At 34.4% G+C, this 21,699-nt stretch overlaps 1 protein-coding gene across 2 annotated transcripts in view; it reads left to right on the top strand.

Annotated features, from left to right (window-relative positions):
* CDH7 (cadherin 7) overlaps positions 1-21,244 on the top strand; it is an 84,995-nt gene extending 63,751 nt beyond the window's left edge. For both annotated transcript variants that reach the window (XM_064705776.1, XM_064705775.1), the window contains exons 7-12: positions 59-312; positions 4,021-4,157; positions 6,043-6,164; positions 7,525-7,642; positions 9,686-9,937; positions 17,183-21,244. In XM_064705776.1, coding sequence (XP_064561846.1) covers positions 59-312; positions 4,021-4,157; positions 6,043-6,164; positions 7,525-7,642; positions 9,686-9,937; positions 17,183-17,676 — 1,377 coding nt within the window. In that variant the 3' untranslated portion in view covers positions 17,677-21,244. The remainder of the gene's footprint in view (positions 1-58; positions 313-4,020; positions 4,158-6,042; positions 6,165-7,524; positions 7,643-9,685; positions 9,938-17,182) is intronic.
* Positions 21,245-21,699: the final 455 nt, after the last annotated feature.

Here is a 21,699-nt window from a genome sequence, read left to right as displayed (position 1 = left end):
GTTTTGCGTCAACATCACTGAATAATAAATTTTCCAAATAATTTTTTTTCCTGTGTAGGAGCTGGATTTTGAAGCTAAGACAAGCTATACCTTGAGGATAGAAGCAGCCAATATGCATGTTGACCCTCGTTTCCTGAGTCTGGGGCCCTTCAGTGATATGACAACAGTGAAGATAATTGTAGAGGACGTTGATGAGCCACCTGTGTTTACCTCCCGTCTGTACTCCATGGTGGTGTCCGAAGCAGCAAAGGTTGGCACAATCATTGGAACTGTAGCAGCCCATGATCCCGATGCCTCAAACAGTCCTGTCAGGTAATTGCAAGAGTTCCTAATTATTTATGCAACCTTTGCATCGAAATTGTTCATCTTGTGGTGGGAGGGGATTTGGTTACACTGCAAATCATTAATAAGCTTTATTCCTTTGCAGAGGGAGATTCAGATGTTCTATGAGTTTGCATAACTTTTATAACCTGAACTACAGAATCTCTGAAAAAAAAAAAAAAGTTGAAATCTCTGTGAAACAAAGAGAAGATATCACTTCAGAATCCCAAAGGGAAGAAATCACCTGAAAAATCGCTCATATTTATTACTCTCTAAGCTTAGGAAGAGTCTATTATTATCTATAGCAAGTTATGTTCTCTTAAATCGACCAGGATAAAAAATCATATCTATATTATACACGTATGCTTGAATAATGATTCATAGTCTGTGTGCACTAGGAATGAGAATGTAATAGGACATAAATTGGAAACATTAATAAAAACTTTTTGCATGAGAAAAGTGGACAGGATGAGATGCATCCTGTTCTACTCAGGGTGGTTAGAGGCTTTTGGTTTTGTAAATTTTGCTGCAGCCAAATATCTTCCATTTGAATGGGAAGAGGTATGATCAGTAGAAATTCATATACTGTCAAGGCCCTCTTCCTTTGTCATCAGTGTCTGACAAACCTGCAAGTCTTCCACAATATAATGTCCAACATCATTGAGAAACCATAGGAGAACACAAATACTCAATCTTATGGTTGCCTGTATCTAAGGTCAGAGCTCAAGGGCAAAGACTCACCACCTTAGCTACACCAGTAATGAGCTACTTGTTATTTTTCTTACGCAGAATAGTAATATTCATTCTCAAAGGAGCATGCAAAGGATCTAGAGAGTAATGGTTATAACTTAGAAACTCTGTGAATTTAAACACCTGCAGGGGGAGGAACTCCGACACAATTAAAAGTTAGTACTGTTTCATTTGTTTTTATTGCTCACTTAGGGCATACATAGGAAAGATCATTGTGGGTATTTGTTTTCGTAATGTTAAGTCTTTCCTTTCATGCATTGAAAATGAACTTGGGAATCAAGTGAAATTTCTAAAGCAGAGATCTTTTGCAAAAGTAAAGCATATGTGTCACTCCTACAGGTGATGCAAGTGTTCTATCTCTTTCGTTATATATTTGCAACTTATTCAAAGTAGATGATTCCTATCATGTATAAACAAGTCCTAGATGAATGTTTGGCATGGATTTACTTGTGAAATTTATCTTTGCTGTGTCAGTATTTTCTGGCACTAATGTTAGCATCTGGTGTATAATATCTGGTTACCAGAAACATTTAGAATAGGCTTAAACACAGTTCCATTAATGTAGGCCATGCTCAGAATGCTTAGACTCCATTGTAAACATAAAGATGACTTTATTGGCCTTGATCTGGTTAATTTTTACAATTCCAGCATAAAAAATAATAATATCACCCTCTAATACCTTGAAGATTCTTTCTGCTTCAAAGTTTCTTGGAATTTGAGGAAGAGGAAAAAAGAAAAGTAGTGAGGATTTATCTGTGTGCTTGTGAACCTGCTATGTATATGGTCAAAGGTACTGAAAGATAATATAATTTAAAGCTGTTCTACATATGCTCTGATACATCAGAGACAGATTCACCTAAAATTGGAATGTGCTAAGGAGGATTAATGTATAAAACTTTTCGTGATCTGTTTAAGGAGTTTAAACTATTAATCTATAAATAAGTATTCCAACTTCCAAACATTGGATTATATTTATACTGATTAAAATCTAGATTTGTTACAACTCAGAAAATGTTGAAATTACAAGATCAGACACAGAACCTTGACAATACCAAAGACTAGGGAAAATAATAAATGTTTTGAAAATAAGAGGCTATCTCATAAGAACCAGAGAACTATTGATGTTTGAACTATCTTAAATAAAGGATTTAAAACCCCTGCAGCTCAAAGATTTTCAAGTACTATGGCTGTGAGGAATTAAAGGATTAAATATATTTAAAATATTTTTTTTAGAATTTTAGTATGGATACAAAGCTTATAAATAAGGGAAACTGCTTCCTATGCATAGAATTATTTTTCTCCTTGTTTCATAAGGAGATCATCCAATTTATATAACTTGTTTGCTTTTCTGCCCTCCTTCCCTGTCTCCCTCCTTGTCTCCCTCGTTTACTGCTTTCTTCCTTTTTGTATTTCTCACCTCTCCATCTCCTCCTTTTCCTTCTCTTTCTTCTCCTTCTCCTTTGACTGTTCAAGTTGCATAATGACAGCCTTAATAACTGGGAAATCTAAGGATTTCTAAGGGAAATCTGGCAGGAGATTGAATCTCAGCTGTGAGGCCTGCCTAGATTGACTACATAGCAGAGGTGACAGGTATGGTCTCATGGGGAAACTTGCCAGCCTCAAAGCAGCTGTAGAACACTGCTGACCAAATAAACAACAGTGCTGGCAAGAAATAAAGTGAAAAATGGCCTACAGTTAAGACAAAATGAAAAAAGAAAAGAGAAAGTGAAAGAGGGAAAGCAGTAATCCACAAAAACTGCTATTACTTTTGTTGCTACAACTCATTATTCTCTCTCTCACTGTGACATAATACAGGTAAACAATTCTAATTATGTAACAAGGTTCTTCACTTAGATTATACAGTTAGGAGGCAAAGATAAAAACACAGTAAAGCAGTAAAGAAGATGTATATTAGAACATAGAACAAAAAAAAATAGTTTCATAAGATCATTATGTCTAGGAAGTCACATTTTTTAATTGTCTTGCATAATTCTTTCTTTCCATGTTGTTCAAAGAATTTGTTTTATATTATATCAATAATCTAATATATCATCAGTGTGTCAGTAATTGCAATGATCACACTTGATCTGGTTCAGACATTTTAATCCATCGTGAGTGTAGGGAAGTGCTCTGGAGTACATACTCGACCTAAATGAGAGTACAAGAATCTGACCCATTTATAAATCTAATGTCAAAAATACTCCAGTTGTAAATCTAAATCTGCCTAATGAGCTGTCCCTTACTCTCAAAAGGGATATAAGAATATCACCCACAGCTGTTTTGACCTTTTTTCTTATGCAATTTTCAGTTTGCTAAGGAGCTCCTAAGGAGCTCCCCTTCCTAAAACAAATTGGGAGGTAAAGATGTGTTAAACCAAAGAGTTCAGGGCATGAGCCTGTGTTTGTTTAATGGCAGTAAAGCACTGTAAGCTGACAGTGATGACATGCAATCCCTTGACCTAAGGCTGCATCATCTTCCCTTTTTCACTCTTCCCCTGCTGCTCTGGGTGACTCAGGGGTTCTTGCGCTGGTGATAGAAAGCTCTGTGCTCAGACTGCCAGCCCCATGGGATCGGTGCCCGGCTGGTAGAACCCTGTAGCAAATTCCATCTCATCTTCTCCTTAGCTGGTTCTCAGGAGGATGCTATTTGATTAATTCCTGAGTTTGTTTTACAGCATAGAGGAAGAAAGAAAAGACAGAGGAATACTTGTAACCTCACTTGAGATGACACTCTGGGAGTGTAGCCTGCCACTTTCAGCACAAGTCACTGTGTAATTCTTTCACCTTTGCAAGTGAATTCGCTTCTCTCAATGCCCCAGGGAAATTGGACTGAGCAATGCTCAAACTAAGGAAACAGTGGAAGTGCTTTCCTCCTAATAAGAAATCAGTGAAATGTTTTTACAAGCAGTAAATGAGCATAAATGAAAAGTTTCTTTCATCATTTACCTAGGTATTCGATAGATCGAAACACGGATCTGGAGAGGTATTTCAATATTGATGCCAACAGTGGAGTCATTACAACTGCCAAATCTTTGGACAGGGAAACTAATGCTGTTCATAATATCACAGTTTTGGCCATGGAAAGTCGTAAGTATCCATAGGAAGATTTTTATCGACAGTTTGTGTGTAAAGCTTCAGGCTTGGTTTTGATGAGCTTCACTAAGAGAAATTCTGGCAGCTGCAAACTATGGCAGATAAAAATAACATATTGCTTAATGCAAAAGAAATCTATATGATCAAATTATAAAAATACAACAGTTTAGGTGTTTCCTTTTTCCTTTGCTTCACACCTTGTGTATTCTTTTGTCTTCTGAAAGACAAATACAAAGGAAGATGAAATATGTTCAGTCAGCAGTCTCACAGTAAGTGTCATTACAGGAAAGGTGATATGGAAGATAGGGGAGAGTGGTTACCCCATCTCAGTGAGGGTGCTCACAGTTGATTGCTGTTGGTCAGCCACAGCATTCTTAAAAGCTGTAAAAAAAAGGGGATGTGAATGCCAATGTGGTTTCATTTTCCTGACTCTAAGATACCACTGTAGAAGTTATTTTGTATTTGGTATCTTTTTCTGGTGTAAAATGAAAAGTGTTAAAAAATGTAGTATTTCAAATCAATACAAGAATTCCTCTAATGCAGGTTAGAACATAAACTTGTTCTCCTTTGAATACATTTTGTAAAGTACTTTTATATTTGAAGAATTTAAATCTTCAAATTTTATCTTTATTACTACTCTGTTGGGCTGTGATAATAAAAAGTTATCAGTTCTCTGGCTTGCTATTCTAAAAATCATCACTTCTTGATTTCCTGTGCTCAATTTAGCATTCAACCTGAAAGTTAAGATTTATCGTTTAGTGTCTCTATGAATCTATCTTCTCTTATCACAAGTAGTATTTTGGTCTAAAAACACAAAACAGAAAACAAAATTTTTCCTGGGTGGTAGCAAAACTGATGAGGTAGACAAGGGGCATACCTGAAATGAATGAAGGTCTAGGAGCAGAAGTAAAAACTTGTACTGCTTTAATTCATATTTATGCCTGCAGAGGAGAAATTTGGTGTCAAAAAGGCTTGCTTCTCTGGCATTTCACATGTGATATAAAAAACAGCCAAAAAACTCCCACCTTGTGATTGACATTTGGATGCTTAAAATATTTATTAAAAGGAGGCTGCAATACATTATAAAAAAAAATACATGTTTGAAATTTTGTGTAGATTTTTATTTTGTCCTGCTGTAACATTAATATAATAATTTTTGGTGAAAAAGGATTATAACAACTCTTTTCCCTCCTCTGAAAGAGAAGCAAAATAAGTATTGCACTCACTGATGTCTCTATGCTTAGTCCAAAATATAATTATTGTTTAAGGTTAAAGTATGACATTGGGCAATGAACATACTCATAGTTTAGCTAGAGATGTGTACCAGTTTAGGATGTGATTCATATTTAAGGTGTTCAACATGTTAATGACAGTATTGAAATACTTAGTGTGTGTATGCTTTAAATACTTTGATATTTGCTTCAGAATGCAGTTTTCTCTTCTTTTCTCTTATACATAACTGATAAAATTCTGGTTTTGACTTCTCAATAGATGGATCCATCTAAAGTTCAGGAAAAAAAAAAGTTTAACCTCTAATAATCGTGCTATTCTCCATATGAATAGTGATATTCTGGCTAGCTTGGTGATGATTTTACATCATCTTGCTTTTATCCTTCCATGTGATTTGATTCATTGCTGTGATTAGTGAGTAAGATTTCCAGTTTATCCTGAGAGTAAAATCTTTGATTAATTGAAGCAGCTGGAGTACATAAATGTTGGTCCAGAAGACCAAGACAAGAGCTTCCTTTGTATTTGAGAGAGGGATTATAATTGATTTGACATGCATATCCAAAAGAAGAATGCAAATAAAAAAGATAATGACCTTCAGAATAACTTGCAAGGATCTCCTCTTAATTGTTTTATTGGACTTTTCCTGTAGAGAATCCAGCGCAGATTGGGAGAGGCTATGTAGCCATCACAATCCTTGACATCAATGACAATGCCCCTGAGTTTGCCATGGAGTATGAGACAACTGTCTGTGAAAATGCTCAGCCGGGTCAGGTATGTCTTGATAGGTTTTATGTTTATTTTTACCAGATAATCAGCCATTCCTTATGAAAGCCTTTCAGATTTAAGAAAAATCCTCTTATGACAGTAAGAATGAGCCTCTGATGAACAGTACAAGCAAACAGTAGGAAAGATCCAGGTATAAAAAATATTGGTTGAAAGTTGTGTTAAGATCTCTGGCTTTCTTTTGTATAACTGATAAATTTTACTTAATTCACCTAATTTTGAATAATACTGAGAACACATACTTTCTCCTAATTTTTGTGAGAAGTGGGAAGCAGTAACACAAAGGTCATTCTGAGACTTAATGTTCACCATTCTGAAAATGGTGGACATTTTAATCCCCCTAGGAAGTATGGACACAGTTTCACAATGGGAATATATTCCTATTTTTTATTCCTATATTTTCAACTACACAAATGACTTCCAAGTAGTCCTAGACTTAACTAAATCTATTGCTTGTTGTTTGTCCTTTGTGTCCCTCATATTTGGCCTTTTCCCCTCTACTTTGGAAGACCTCACAAAATACCTGTACTTTCTCAGTCTCTCCCCCCACTTCCAGAAAACTTGTAAATGTTGCACCTGCAAAGATCCTGCACATTTCCAGGAAGACTTTGTGCTTTTGTTCCTCTCCCAGTGTATTGTCCTTCCTGTGGTAGATGTTTATTGCACATTTCAAAATCACCTCATAATTTAAATTCTGACAAAAACCCACTATGATTGTGTTCATGAGAAACACAGACTATGCATGCTCTTATTGTTGTACCTTTCTGTTTTCCCTGTGCTCTGATCAGAACTAGACCGGAAAGCTGGAGTTTCCAATTTTTGTGGATTTTAAATAGTGGTGACAATTTCTTTAGAGGTAGATTTTGACAGAATTTTAGAAAATTAATTAAAAACTATTAGTAATGAAATTTGAGAAAACAATATTAATATAATGTACCTTTCTATTTTCCATTATATTTAAAAAAATACATGAATTCGAATGCTCAGAAACATCACGGTTCCCTTATGAAGGTTTACAACATTGATTACAGCCACTCAGAACTACACTAAGAGCCATCCAGAAGACACACTTCTTCCACTGCTATGTAGTTTATTACTCCAAGCTCTGGCAAATGACAGGACCTAACTTTCTCCCAGAGCCTGCAGATCATTGCTTTGGCCAATAAATTTGGTACAGGTAAAGAGTTGAGTCACACATTAACAGTCTCTACATGCTTGGGAGATTAGAAAACCAAAATTCAAGATGATTAGAACTTGAGGGAGGGTTGATATTTTGGTAGGTAACAGAGGGGTTATGTAATGTACATGTACATATGCTTCAATGAAACCCTGATGTATCTCAAAACAGGTGATCCAAAAAATTAGTGCAATTGATAAGGATGACCCACCAAATGGCCATCAGTTCTACTTCAGTTTAACAGCAGAGGCAGCAAATAACCACAATTTTACATTGCAGGACAACAAAGGTAAGAAAACTTTGATTTGGTAAATATTCATCAATAGCACCTTTCATTTTCAATGCAGCATGCTTTCTATGACCTACATAAACTTCTGTTGTGGTAAAGAAATAAACTACAATCAGCCTGCCAAATAATTTTATCTGTAGACTATTTGTCAAAGGAATTAAGCTGTTGCTTGAATCATTTAAAGCCTTGAGCCAAGCAGAGCAGCATCAAATCTAAATCTTTACTTTTTTTTTTTTTTATCAGTCACTCTTCACATTTTTTGCATGTATTTATGGGTTTTTATCTAAATTATATTTTACCTTGGGGCAGTGACTGAGAAATGTCCAGGAATTCATGTCTTATTAATATAACTCAGGGCATAAAAAATGAGTGCACAATAGATGGAGATCTTTTGGGATTTGTGGGGGTTTTATTTGGTTTAGAAAAAACACATCTTTTCAGTAACTATGTCCCCTTTTGAAGAATGCTTTTGATAAAGAAAGGTGCCTATAATACTTAGACAGACTTCTTATGACTGTTTCCTCAAAGACTCACACTGACATCCCATTTCTGTTATTTAAAATATCTGAGAACACACTCTAATTACTGCCCTCATTAGTTGTACTGCACAGTACAGCAGCTGGGCACGTGTCAGGCTGTTTAGCTATTAGCTGTAGCAAACAGAACTAAATAGACAGGGTATTGCTCTTGCACTGCTCTTTTATGGATCAGTACTTAGCCAGAGCTACAAAGCCATCCTATTAGTAAAACAAGAAAAACAAACATATGGACACTGAAGGACACTGTTTGTACAGGCAGACTTTGAATAATATTCAGTAAGTGTAATGTGTGACCTAATAAAATTCTTTCATGCAGATCTTCCTTGCCTTACCTTACATGTAGTTAATGAAATGCTTAATTTTCTTCATATGAACAGCTTGCAGTTTAAAACTGAATTTTCTAACAGTAACACAGTCAAAATAATAAAAGTGCATTAGAATAGGACTGTTCAGAAATCTGACATAATGAAAACTGTAATGTAGTTAATGAAGAGACCCTCTTTCCTAAGAACTTATAACTTAATAAAAGTAATACTAGACTTTTGTAATGCCTGTAAAATCAGTGGAGGTACAAGACCCAGCAGCAGCTGCCTCATTCAACATTGGTTAATTTTATGCATCTCTGGTGTGATGTTATATCAAGAGGTGTTTGCATACTTTGCCAGATAGATCATAATAGATGACACAATAAGATAACTTTGCTGACTACCAACATGTCTGTCTATGGATAGATAGATAGATAGATAGATAGATAGATAGATAGATAGATAGATAGATAGATAGATAGACTGAATTAACATTTCTATACATGCTGGGAGATGTAACTCAGTGAGTACACAGTGAGTTTTGCACATATCTTCTTGAACACATGGGCTTTTTAATCACACAACTCAGACCACTGTCAATCTATACATTTTAGTCTGATTATAATAGCCGTCTTGAATCTCAGAAGAGTCTGAGAACAACAGCATTTCTTTGTTGCATGCACAATTACCTTGTTTGTGCATGGATGGGAATTTTTTTGCATTTGAAAAATATTTCATTGATCTTCAGAACCTATTCTCCTATTAATATGGTCATTGCTTCCATAATTATGATATCTATAGCTGTAAATAGTTGAAATTGATGCTTGTAAATTAACTGGAAACATGTATTTAGATACCTAATCTGATCACTGAAGGGTAATTTTTTTCTTTTTACATTTATCTCATCTTCACCTATCTGTCCAGGTTGTGAAAATGTGAGCTTACCTAAAAACAAATGGACCTCTGCATTTTTGAAATATTCTTTTATTGAAATTAAAAATCTTCTTGTTTAGTTGTGTGTGATTTCTCAGTTGATCTTACCTCTGCAGCTTCAAAAGTATATGGCTGGGAAAGGTAAACTTGTTGAAATAATTTTAATGTTTCTATAAAGTCTTTAAGTAGAAGGCTATAGTATTTATAAGCTTGTATTTCAGAAAAGTCACATATTTTATAATTTGTCTTTTTATTCCTTTATCTAGATAATACTGCGACAGTATTAACCAAAAGGAATGGGTTTCGAAGACAGGAACAGTCTGTTTTCTACTTGCCAATATTCATAGTGGACAGTGGATCACCTTCACTTAGTAGCACTAATACTCTCACCATCAGGGTCTGTGATTGTGATGCAGATGGTATTGCTCAGACATGCAATGCAGAAGCATACATCTTGCCTGCAGGACTTAGCACCGGAGCCCTGATAGCAATATTGGCTTGTGTCTTGACACTGCTAGGTATGTCTTCTTTCTCTTACCCTTCTTTTCCCTTCAATGCATCATGGCAAAAGATATGTGCATATAAACTTCAACATTCCTCTCCACCCTGATTTCTGTGGACAGGCACAGATAGTATTCAAGAAAGAACAGCATTTTGTATCATTAGCACAAAAAACCCTTTAGATTGGGATTATCCATTTAGTTCATTTGTTTCTATATCGAATTGCCTCCAGTCAGATATAAGAAATTACAGTAAAAGAAAAAAAAGTTTGACATGCATCAAATGCAATATTTAAGAAATAGACAGTACAGTTTATGGAAGCATCTGGTTTGGCATACTCACCATTAACCAGTATCAGTGTGTCCCTTTTCTACAGGTATAACTGTTTTTAAACATTTACTGATTTGCAGAGAACAAAAGATATTCAGAAAATAAAACAGATGCAATTTACTCATGAGAATCATAATTTATTGGCATCATTTGCAGAGTGATCTTTTGTCACTTCTGCAAATGGTAGCACAGCTGGATTTTATGTTGAGAAGGGAAACTGCAACTAGATAAAAGGCAGTAGAAAAGCGGGGAAGAGTGTTAACATCCTAGTTTGCCTAGCATTTCTCGTGTAATACCTAGTCATTAAGCAGTACATGGGAGAATAAAGGGTCAAATCAAGAAATAAAGATGAAGAATAAGTTGAGAAAAAGTGAAGTTTTGGGTTCTGTCTGAAAATACCTATGTTAACAGGGTACCCGGTTCAGCACAAAAGAATTTTCATCCGTTTTCCTATCAATTAAGAGATTTTTCTATTCCCTGTCTGTACATACCAGTCTAAGGAAAGGGAGAAGACCACAATCTTCTTATGTTGGTATAATCGCAGTGCTGTTTTATCTGCCATTGTTATCAAAGTAATTTGCATAGGTCAAAACAAGAGACTTGTGTCCAAACTTCTGTCCATGGCAGTATTTCTACCATGTACAGATATGTCTCCTTTCACACTCTGATTCATGTCACTGGAAACTATTAGAAGGAAAAGTTCCTTCTGCTAAAATGTTTCTAAAGCAGTCCAAAATGAAAAACCTGTTGCATACTTTTTTTACAGAGTAATAAAAATCACTACCTCTGCAACCAACTTACTCAGTAGCTATATATATATATATATAGGAGGTGGCATTTCTAAAGTTTTCCATCTACGTGACATAAAAAAATCTAACACCATAAGACTTTATTCTCACTCAACACATGGTTAGACCTAAGTTTAAGAAATGGAAGGGAATTATTGCCAGAATGCCAGAAGTTTTAATGAACATTTTTAAATACCATTTTTCTAGTAGCATTTCTAGCCAATTTATGTACACAAATGAACTTTATTTGGACATGAAGCTAAATGTTAGAGTTCAGAAAGATATAAAAATATTCTCTTATATCAATTGGCATTACTATCAGTGAAAAACACCCGCTTTAAACTTCAAGTCCAATATACTTAGCAATAAAAGACCTGTAACCATAGTAATTCATTTGATCCAAAAAGTAAATCTCACCATTTGTGTTATACATGAAAAGCTGGTTTCTGAAGATTACATAGGAAACTGCTTTAGATACCATGCAGCTTGGTCTGGTCATACACTTTTCTTAAATAGAAGCAGTAGGATTTCATGAAGACCATTGAGTGGAGACAAAGCATGTTGGCACCAAATAACTTGCTTATTCTACTCAGTACACCAGGGGTCAAATACAACAAATAAACCAACAAATGAGCTTTTTTTCCAGTTATTCTGAACAAGAGTTTGGTAAAAAAAGTTTACATATTACCACCACATCACTGATTTTATTTGTCAAAGACTTTCGTTTTCCAAAGTCATCTGTCTGAAGGCATCAACATTGTTTATCTAAAAAGACGTTTGTATGTGCCACCATCCCTTCCAGTCTAAACTGTTCCTTTTGAGTACAGTTCAAAGCTGCAGGAACAGGTTAGGCTGTGTTTGTATGATAACCCTGGCTTTGAGTACTGCATTTGGGTACTGTATCCCATTTTAGCAGCATGCCAGTGTCCATAAAGAAGAGGTACCTAAGCATCCCTGATGCCCAATGAAACCCAGCAGCTTGTCTGGTCCCAGAGATTTTCTGCTTCTCTCATTTGCTCCTAGAATACTTTTTCTGGGACCAGCTGCATGGTGGTATTGCTAGGAATTTACTTTTGCTCTTTGAATTCCCTGAGAAAAATACTGAAGATCTACTAGAATAGCATAAAAACAGGCTTCAGCTGCTGGCAAATGGTTCCAGGACTGGAACAAGGGATGCACATTTTGTGTAAGACTTTATCAGTGAAAAGAGAATACAGTCTACTCGATCAATATCTTTTCGTAACCCAAGATTAACACGCAGTACAAATCCAGTCACATTAATCAATGTTATCCTAATGTGGGTGCCAGTAAAGCAGAGAAAGCATGAAATTTGCATAGATGGAATGAATACATGCTTTCTGGCACCAGGGTCCTAAATTCTCATCCAGGTCTTACTTTCTTATAGTATGATAAACTTTTTGATCTTGCACCATATCTCCCTATGGCTCATACATAACCATTTGTCTTTACCAAGACCTGGAATGTCTCAGTGGGATTTCTTAGTGTTACTATTTTTACTTAAGCAAGTAATCAATTTTAGATAAGCCCAATGTTTTCACTGACTCTAAGAAGGAAGAAAGAACATTATTAAATTCCACTCTTTTTACAATAATTGCATATAACACGATATAGGCTAATTTTTCAAACTAAAATATTTTTTAAAAGCTAAAAACATTTAAAACCAAAAACTCTATCTTCATACTGACTGATGGAGTTCAAATGTTAAATTTTATTTCACAAGAAAATTCCAGCATTTTTTAATTACTCAAAACAGTTTTCCAATTATGCAGTAAGGCTAAGTTTTGCAGAAAGAAAAAAAAAAACATAAAAAGCATACAAAAAAGGTAGTTTTGATTCATTTTGGACTACACATAATTTTGAGGCAAGCAAGTAGAATTTTTTTTAACTTTTTCTGAAAATTATACAGTAATTTAAATCAAGACAATTTGTTTTTCAGTTAGCATCTTCTAGAAACAATAACTGCTTTTGTAACAACTGTTTAGCATAAAATGTTTACATAAAATCACACAAACAGAATATTCACCTGTAGATAACCTAATCACATTTGAGAAGTTAAGTGTTTTTGTTTGGAAAGCTATATTATCACAATACTTTTTCATAATTATTGTCTTTTATACTTCTGAATGTAATCTATTAGTGTCACCTATTTTCTTGGGAAGACTGAAGAAAGTTTCCTATTGGTGTGCCACTAAAGTTTACAAGGGTAATACATTAAAAAAATTTGAAAATACAGCTTTGAATCATTTTTTTACAGTTGAAAGACATCAAATTTGTTATCATTATCAAAATACCCAAATTAAATCAGAACACAAAACTGTGATTTGTAAACAAGAAGAAGCAGTTCTAGTGATAAGAATCCTATTCTCTTAATAATTACAACATGTACAGAATGTGACTATGTGATATGTGTAGGGTTTGGCCTTGCAGTTTTTAAAAGTGATAAATGTGTAACTGGGGGAAAACATTTAACTAGGGGTACCCAAAGCAACACTTCCAGAAAATGGTTGAATATGAAATGCAGCAGCTGTTTTCTGAAAGTTAGGGAGTTGATTAGGGTCACTCAGTATGGGCATTTAAAGGTCACAGTCACTTTGCAAATATCAGTCCAAACTGATTAAACAACAGGTATAGGTGAAGTTTGTTAAGTGGGAATTAAATTCAAGTTCCCGGAGTCTTGGCCTCTGTAATCCCCAAACTGTATCTGACTGTACTGGCAACTGCAAGGTATAACTAAATAGGTTATTAGTGTTCTGCTTAGAGGGCTGGGGATCTCCAATCATCAGCTTTATGAATCATGACACACCTAAGGCATAAACCAGTGTGCAGATCTGCTCGCAGCTGATGTGGCTTATTGCTATAGTAAATTCCTGGCTTAGGGGTGTAGTGTATACAAATCATGGTAATGCTTGTGATTTAGCTCTGTGCCTTTCTGTGTAGCTCTGCATGCAGTCTTCCCCCTCAGGGCCTCTCACGACTTTTATGGCTTCCTTACAATTATGCTGCAGTTGCCTTGAGTACAAAAGAAAAAATTAATACTAAACCAGAGAAATATGTTCGGGTGAACTAAACCTGACTTATTACCAGGTCATACCGAAATGGAAATTTCATGGTAATTCCAGAAAGCACACTGAAAAGTGGCAAAGCAAAAATCCACTCTTGCATTCGAAGGTGTTTTTTTTAACGACTGATTTGGGTGTACTGAAACTACAAACATTTAATGTATACTAGATACAAAGATAAAACTGTGCATTACCACAGCTATTATAAAGACAAACAATTTTTTCTTTTTTGCTTGGCTACTGTACCTATTAAAGGAAATCAATATTTCTAAAAATTTAGGTAAATCAGAAGAATTAAAAGGTTAGTTTAAATCAGTCTTTGTTAATTCTGGTTATTAAGACTTTATAATTAGCAGATTAAAATATCAATTGACTTTTTTATTTGTTACATCACATACAAAATCTGTATTGTCATTTCATCTCCTTAGTATGAGTTGGATGTATCTGTATGGAGCCAATCTAGTGCCCTCATTTGTGCCTGAAGGTTTTTCACTGTATTATTTCTTTTCTAACAATCATGAAATTAGGTTTTTAGAAGTTCAGACGGTCCCTAATTACTGACTTAATGTCTGCTTTTGTCATAAATGTAGGAAATAAAAGCCCACCATTACTTAATGAGAAATGAAAAAAACTTCGAAACAATTTGCATTTGATTTAAATAGCAGTGAAAATTGTTTAGGGCTTGTATTAATTTCTGCAGCTCCTGCAATGCAGCTAAAGCTTTGTTCATTTAGAGGTTAAACTTTATTGTTCATGGCTGCTGGAAAGGTTAGAAATTAATAATCTTATAAAGTTATCTAAATGCTAAAATATTTAACCTTTAGAAAGACTCCATATTTTTCTTGGCTTCAAGCAAGTGTGAGAGATAGAAGGAACACTATATAAAACATTCACTGTATCTGGATTTTTATTGTACCTTTAGGCAGACCTTCCTACTAAGTTTCCTCTTTTACACTTATTAGCATGTCTTTAACTTTCAGCATGAAGTATGTTAAGAGGGACAGTAGAGTAAAAATACATTCATTGAGTAAAGTAAATCATTAGCTGCTTACTTATATGACAATAAAAATGTGGCAATAAATGTTAAAAATAGTAATTAAGGAGTTATGTCAGTAGAAATCTTCTTTGAAATATCTATTTGTACTGTCAGCAAGGTAATTTCACTTTAAAATATCTTTTACAATAAGGGAAAACATTAAAAGTGGAGTGCAATTGTATCTAATGACAATTTTATGTTCTCTGCCGTATAATTTACAGCTTATTATACAAATATCAGAATGTTTTGAAATTTCACAAATGTCACTTTAAAGGTCAACATTTCATATTATTAAACTGCTTATGTAAATATTGTTCAAAGGAAAATCCCCAAACTGATGGCTTCTGAATTCAATACACAGAGGATGAATCAGGTAGATGCCAGGGGCAAAATATGTGAAAGGGTGATGTTGATTATGTAGTCATATAGTCATGAGATAGCTATTAGTAGATGGATTATTGGATATGCATTTGGTAGCTGCTGAGAAAAGAGGAAAGAATTGTTGCCTAATATATTTGTCAAAAATTTTAGGGGAAAAAATATATAGTTGCAGCTTTATTTTTAGACGTGTGGCTCCAAAGGGAAATAAAAATAGTGCAGAAAGGGATCTCTGGCTTTATCCAATTCCAATTAGTACCATAACATCTGTAGACATACACAGCTTTCTTGCATGTACAATTTACTGGTTTATTCTAGCCAAGTGGTCCTAATATTAAGTAATTTCTCACAATGACTTAATTGATACTCATTTTAAGATCACTCCATGAAAAGGCTTTCAAGAATGGTAGTCTCACATCATGCAATTTGTGGAAGCCACTTTTGAGACTGCCTAGGGAACCTCAAGCTTAATTTTATCTCTATCACCTTTTAGCTTTTGATTTTCCTTATGTTTCTGCAGCATTTAATTGGCATTGTAAGTAAAGATTGAAAATGTTATGGATGCATATAACCACATAATCTTAACATTAAAAATAATCATAAAATCAGAAGAGATTAATTAAATGTGGAATGACACTTTTCAATGTAATGTTATTTTTTCAGTCATAGTGATGCCTGTGATTTCCTAGGAGTGTCATTAACTCAGCAAATGTTATCCAGATGCTACAGTATAGTATTAATTATTTTCTAGGAGGATGATTCACACTCCATCATGTCCCACAGATGGATGCAATATTCACAATATTTGTTCCATATTTTGTGTGTCACCAGTGATGTTTCTCTACCAAAACTGCATTAGAACAAGAGGAGACTTGAGCTAGTTTCTTTCAGTGCTTTTGGCTGCCACTGCAGTTTAGTATTAGCTTTCAAGCTTAAAGAAAATTTAAGGGTTAAAATTGAATAACCAATTTACTGAACCAATTCACTGGTTCATCCAGTAAACTGTAGCCATAGCAGTTGTCATTAGATGTAAGGCATAAATCTCAAGTGCAGCACTTTGCACTTTTCAGGAAAGTGAGGTCTTACATAGAAGTGGTTTTATTCCATGAACTAAGACAGTCCTATTTTATACATTGCTTAAAAATTCGATGTTCTCCAACATAAAATTTTTAAACTTTATTTTTATTTAGCACATATTGATCATACACTTTAATGCCATCACTTTCCAAACTATATTTTTTAAATATTATTCTGTCAATTTATGAATGTGCTTTTATCACCTGGGCATTTAAGAGTTCAGGAAAAGCGTTTTGTTTTTTTTTTAAATTATTATAATTTCTTGGCTGTGAGATTTTCATAGTCAGACTGAAGTAAAATTTATGCTTAGCAGACAGTATAGGATATTAGAATTAGAAATGAAGACGCTAATCCTGAATGATTTGGAAAATAGATTCTTAGGGTCTAAAAAGCTTATAGTTTAAAAGCTGTTTCATAATCTGCTAGGTTTCACATCTAACTGCACAAATTTCTTACATCTAACTGTATAAATTCCTTGGGTCTTTGTCATATAAATTAATGGCTACTTCCTACGTTAGAAAAAATAGGAGAAAACTTTGGCACTGCTAAAACTCTAGCTTTTCTTTGTTCCAGTTCTTGTCTTGCTGATTGTCACCATGAGGCGACGGAAAAAAGAGCCCCTCATTTTTGATGAAGAGAGAGATATCAGAGAAAACATTGTCCGGTACGATGATGAGGGTGGTGGAGAAGAAGACACAGAGGCTTTTGACATGGCTGCCTTGAGGAACCTCAACATCATGCGAGACACCAAGACCAGAAGGGACGTGACACCTGAGATTCAGTTCTTGAGCAGACCGACTTTTAAAAGTATCCCAGATAATGTCATTTTTAGGGAATTTATCTGGGAAAGACTAAAAGAAGCTGACGTGGACCCCTGCGCACCGCCCTATGACTCCCTGCAGACGTACGCCTTTGAGGGGAATGGCTCGGTGGCGGAGTCGCTCAGTTCTTTAGATTCCATCAGCTCAAACTCTGACCAGAACTACGATTACCTCAGTGACTGGGGCCCTCGTTTTAAAAGGCTTGCAGATATGTATGGGACCGGACCAGAATGCTTATACTCCTAGCCTTGGAACCTTTCTCTGAAAATGCACTGAAGAATCTTAAAACAGAAAACTCAAACTAAAAGACTGAGGAAAGTTGTAAATATTTTCCCATTTTTTAAATTTTAGGTTGGTTTTGGTTTTTTTTTTGTTTTTGCATTGGTGGAACATATCTTCATTAGACTTGTCCTAGGGACTGCACTGACCACACAGAATATGAGCATTTGGTGGCATTTTTGATAAAATGAAATGCTCAGCCACGTTCAAATAGATAGCAACCCTGAAATACCTGCAGAGGCAACTCGCTTTCAAGAGTATGTTACACAGTCACCTCAGTGAGCTGGCATCTGTAGATGCCTTCACAGTATTGCTATATTGAGAATACAGAGTCCTTGTTTAAAGAAGAAACAAATTTTCAAATATATAACTCAATACAATATTACAGTACATTGTATTTACACAGGCAAGTTTTTTTTTAACAAATTTTCTTTACTCTGTGCATACAGCTTACTAGAACAAAAGCAGAAGGACTGATGAAAACAAACAAAAGCCCAGGAAATATTTTTTGTGTTTCTTCTGAGCTATTTAAGCAGAAATTTCTGTAATTTTCTGTGTTGTTTTCAAGAAATTATTGTTTGTACTAAGAAATTCCACAATGTATTGTCAACGTACAAAGTAGTTTAAAATTCACATAAAACTATAAATATGGAGGTGTAGTCCTATGGATGGGAAGTTTTGTGATGCCCATATAGGTATAGAAAAGGTGTTGCTATCTATTTGCTATTTTTTATTCTCTCTTCTGATTTGTACAGGAGAATTTATCCTTTTTTATTATTGTTTGACATAAAGTGTTATATTTATTTTGGAACTCCAATCTCCACTAAATTCAGGTCCATTTTACTGCCTCATGGTTTTAGACTTGTCAGAACATGCTGATTTTTCTCCAGTCTAAGATAAATGTAGGAAATGAAGCATGGAAGTGGAAAAATTACAGTAAACAAGGCCACCCACCATTCATGCGACAGAAAGGAGAGCAGCTCCAAGGATGTGCAGTTGTTCTTCTGAGCCATTACAAAGTCTGAGACATTTAAAGAAGATATTTGTACATTGAATTTTTTTGAAAGAAGACTGCAGAGGTAGCTGGGAGTGTCTTAATGCAAGATTTAATTTTCAAGGTTAAACATGCTATATGCTTCAAAGACTGTAAACACCTCACTCTTCTTCTTCCCTTCTCTTTTGCTGCTGATGAATCACAGTAAAAGATTTTTCTATTTCTTTCTTATGTTAAACAATGTAAAACTATTAACTTCAGAGGTCATCTTTAGATCCTTCTGCACATAAGTATTATTTCCCCAAGGTGTTAACTCACTACACATAATTTCTATGCTGGTTCAGGAGTGCCAAAACAGAAGGACAACTATTATTGGTTAATATACTGTATGATTTTGAAGTAGGATTTCTTAGAATAAGACAACTTTTTTATGATTCCGACAATATTTATACTTCATCTTTCATGATTTATTACTAGATAATAAGACATATATTCAAGTAAAATAGTGGGTTTAGGTATTATTTCAGATTTTTTTTTGTTTTAGATATAATGTAGATGAGTTCCTAAATTAGAATCTGTTCCTGCAAATTTTTTGCTTGTACCTAACTGGAAATGACTTACCTGCCTGCAATTACTGAGGTACACTGCATTGTTTACAGAACTGTGTTTGTGAACAGAAGGTGCTCCACAGAGAATGATGCTCACTCTAAAAGTACTTCTTTCTGAGAGAGGATCCTTGTACTGAAATCTTAATGTATGAGTGATGTGAGGCTGGGGGATGGGAAATTATCATTAAGGCTCTTTAATTTTTGCAGCCCAGCATTATCAATTAATTATGTGAAAGTGGCCTTCAGCTCCAACAGAAAAGAAAAATAATTTTAATCATCTACAACATTCTTAATTTGAGTTACATGTTAATAGACAATCATTGTTTCATAATTCAGTAGATTTGCTTCTAGTTGTATGAAATATATATATATAGGCATATATATATATATATGACAGATTTTGTAATGGAACTGAAAGATATCGTCCATGACTTTTAGTCATACATGTAAGATTTTCAATAAAAGTATTAAAAAATAGGAAAAAAATAACCATGTGTATACAGTTTAATGAGAGCAAGATATGCTGCAGAATATAAGCAGGTATTAAATCAGAGAGGTTCTGAAAGAACAGTTTTCATTAATCTCCTTGTTCTTTGCGGGAAGATAATTCATGCATCTGAATTAAGATGTCAAAAATGTTGATTTTACCACATAACATTCACAGGAGATTTAAATGTGGTTTAGAGTAAAGCCCAATTTCCTTGATTTTCTACCTTCTGTATCTGTAAAAAACCCCAAAACCTCCATTATTAGGAAACTATGTTAGGGTGGAGTTTCTTTGATGTGCTTTCTGCAGAAAAAAATATGCTTTATTCTGATACCATGAAAGTTGTGCATGTTTTCTGTTGCACAGTTCTAATTTAAGTTTGCTGTTGCATTCTACATGCTTCCCTGCTGATTGCATTGTTGCAGTTAGAAGGGAAGGTGCAAAATCCCCTATATTTGGTGACAGATATTACTATAGCATACACACAAGGGTGTGTGTAATATGAATGCTATATAATGCTCACCAAAACTTACCACGACTACAGGTTTTTACAGTTTGTAATCTGATTCCAATTTTGTTGAGTCTTACTTATGGTGCATAGCTGGATGGCATAAAGTATATTCTACTGACTAAATACTATAAAATGTAAAAAATATTTTTTCTGTCCTGGAAAGGTGATGAAATTATTTGGCAAATTAATTAGACCAGGCCTTTAAAAATACTTCCAATCATATTTATTTATTTAACTTTCTGAAGAGCTTCAGTATCTAACTAGAAGCCACAAATCATGGATAAAAAATAGGTCAAACATTGCAGTCTCTCCGAACTTTCAGCGGAATAACATGTCTTTCCTTCTGCCATATGCCAATGGAATAAGCTTATTTTAGATTGAGATTTCCAAGAATCTTGAAAAGTGCAGAGTTTTAAGAGTGCTACTAAAATACTCCTGCATAAAATTAAGCTGTTTGAAGAAGACTTAAGGGGAAGACTTCTTACTCTGTTTTGACCAGTATGAAATCTACTGAATTCAACAGATTCAAACAATGGACATTTTGACTAATATTCCCTATTCAAAAGAATAAATTTAGCATACTTTAGGTTATATTCCCACTAAGACATAGCACGGGCCTTCCTAAGCTTCCTAGTTCTGATGGCTGCTTAATATAATCACTGCAGGACTCATGAACTTTGATGTTACAAACTGAAATTTCTCCTACTCTCAAAGAATTAAGGGAGAAAAAAACCCTCAAAAAAATAAACTAGTTCCTTTTTACTCTTTTATTTGTTGTTTTGAAAGGGACAAGGAGGATTCATCAAAATGTCCTTTTTCAGTTAAAGTCTTTTCTAAATTTTTTTTCCTCTTTACACTTCAGGTGTTAGCAATAATTAATAAAAAAATCCTGTCTTTTTTATTTTAGAAGTTTTGGATGAAAGCATGTTATGAAATATAAAATTGCAGCATCTTATTTTTATGGACAAATACTCTTGTATGATATAAAGAAAATTCATAGTTTGTCATTCTGAAAAGGAAATAAATATAAATAAAGCATAAAATTTTATTGGCTTTTAAGATCCTTAAAGAGTTTAAAAGTGAACACAATTACCTATATCAAATCTAGTATTAAATTCTTGGTTGCAGTCCATCATGTGACTGATTTTAGTTTTTTTAATACAGATTTTTTTTGTCTACTTTAGAATCTATATAGAGTAATACTGCTTTGGGGCATCGTTGTCTTCACTTCATTAGTGGTAGAAGAGGTCAAGTATATTTTTACTGGTCTGTGACTCTAAGATGGAATTGCTAAAGATAGAAATGTCACTTTATTTGACAGAAACAGGAAAGTCTACAAGACCTCTAAAAATTGCTTTTTTAACTATGCCATCCTTAAGTCTGACAGATC

Source organism: Zonotrichia leucophrys, chromosome 2 (assembly GCF_028769735.1).
Source record: "Zonotrichia leucophrys gambelii isolate GWCS_2022_RI chromosome 2, RI_Zleu_2.0, whole genome shotgun sequence".
Classification (NCBI taxonomy): domain Eukaryota; kingdom Metazoa; phylum Chordata; class Aves; order Passeriformes; family Passerellidae; genus Zonotrichia; species Zonotrichia leucophrys.
This window is presented reverse-complemented; position numbering and strand designations above follow the sequence as displayed.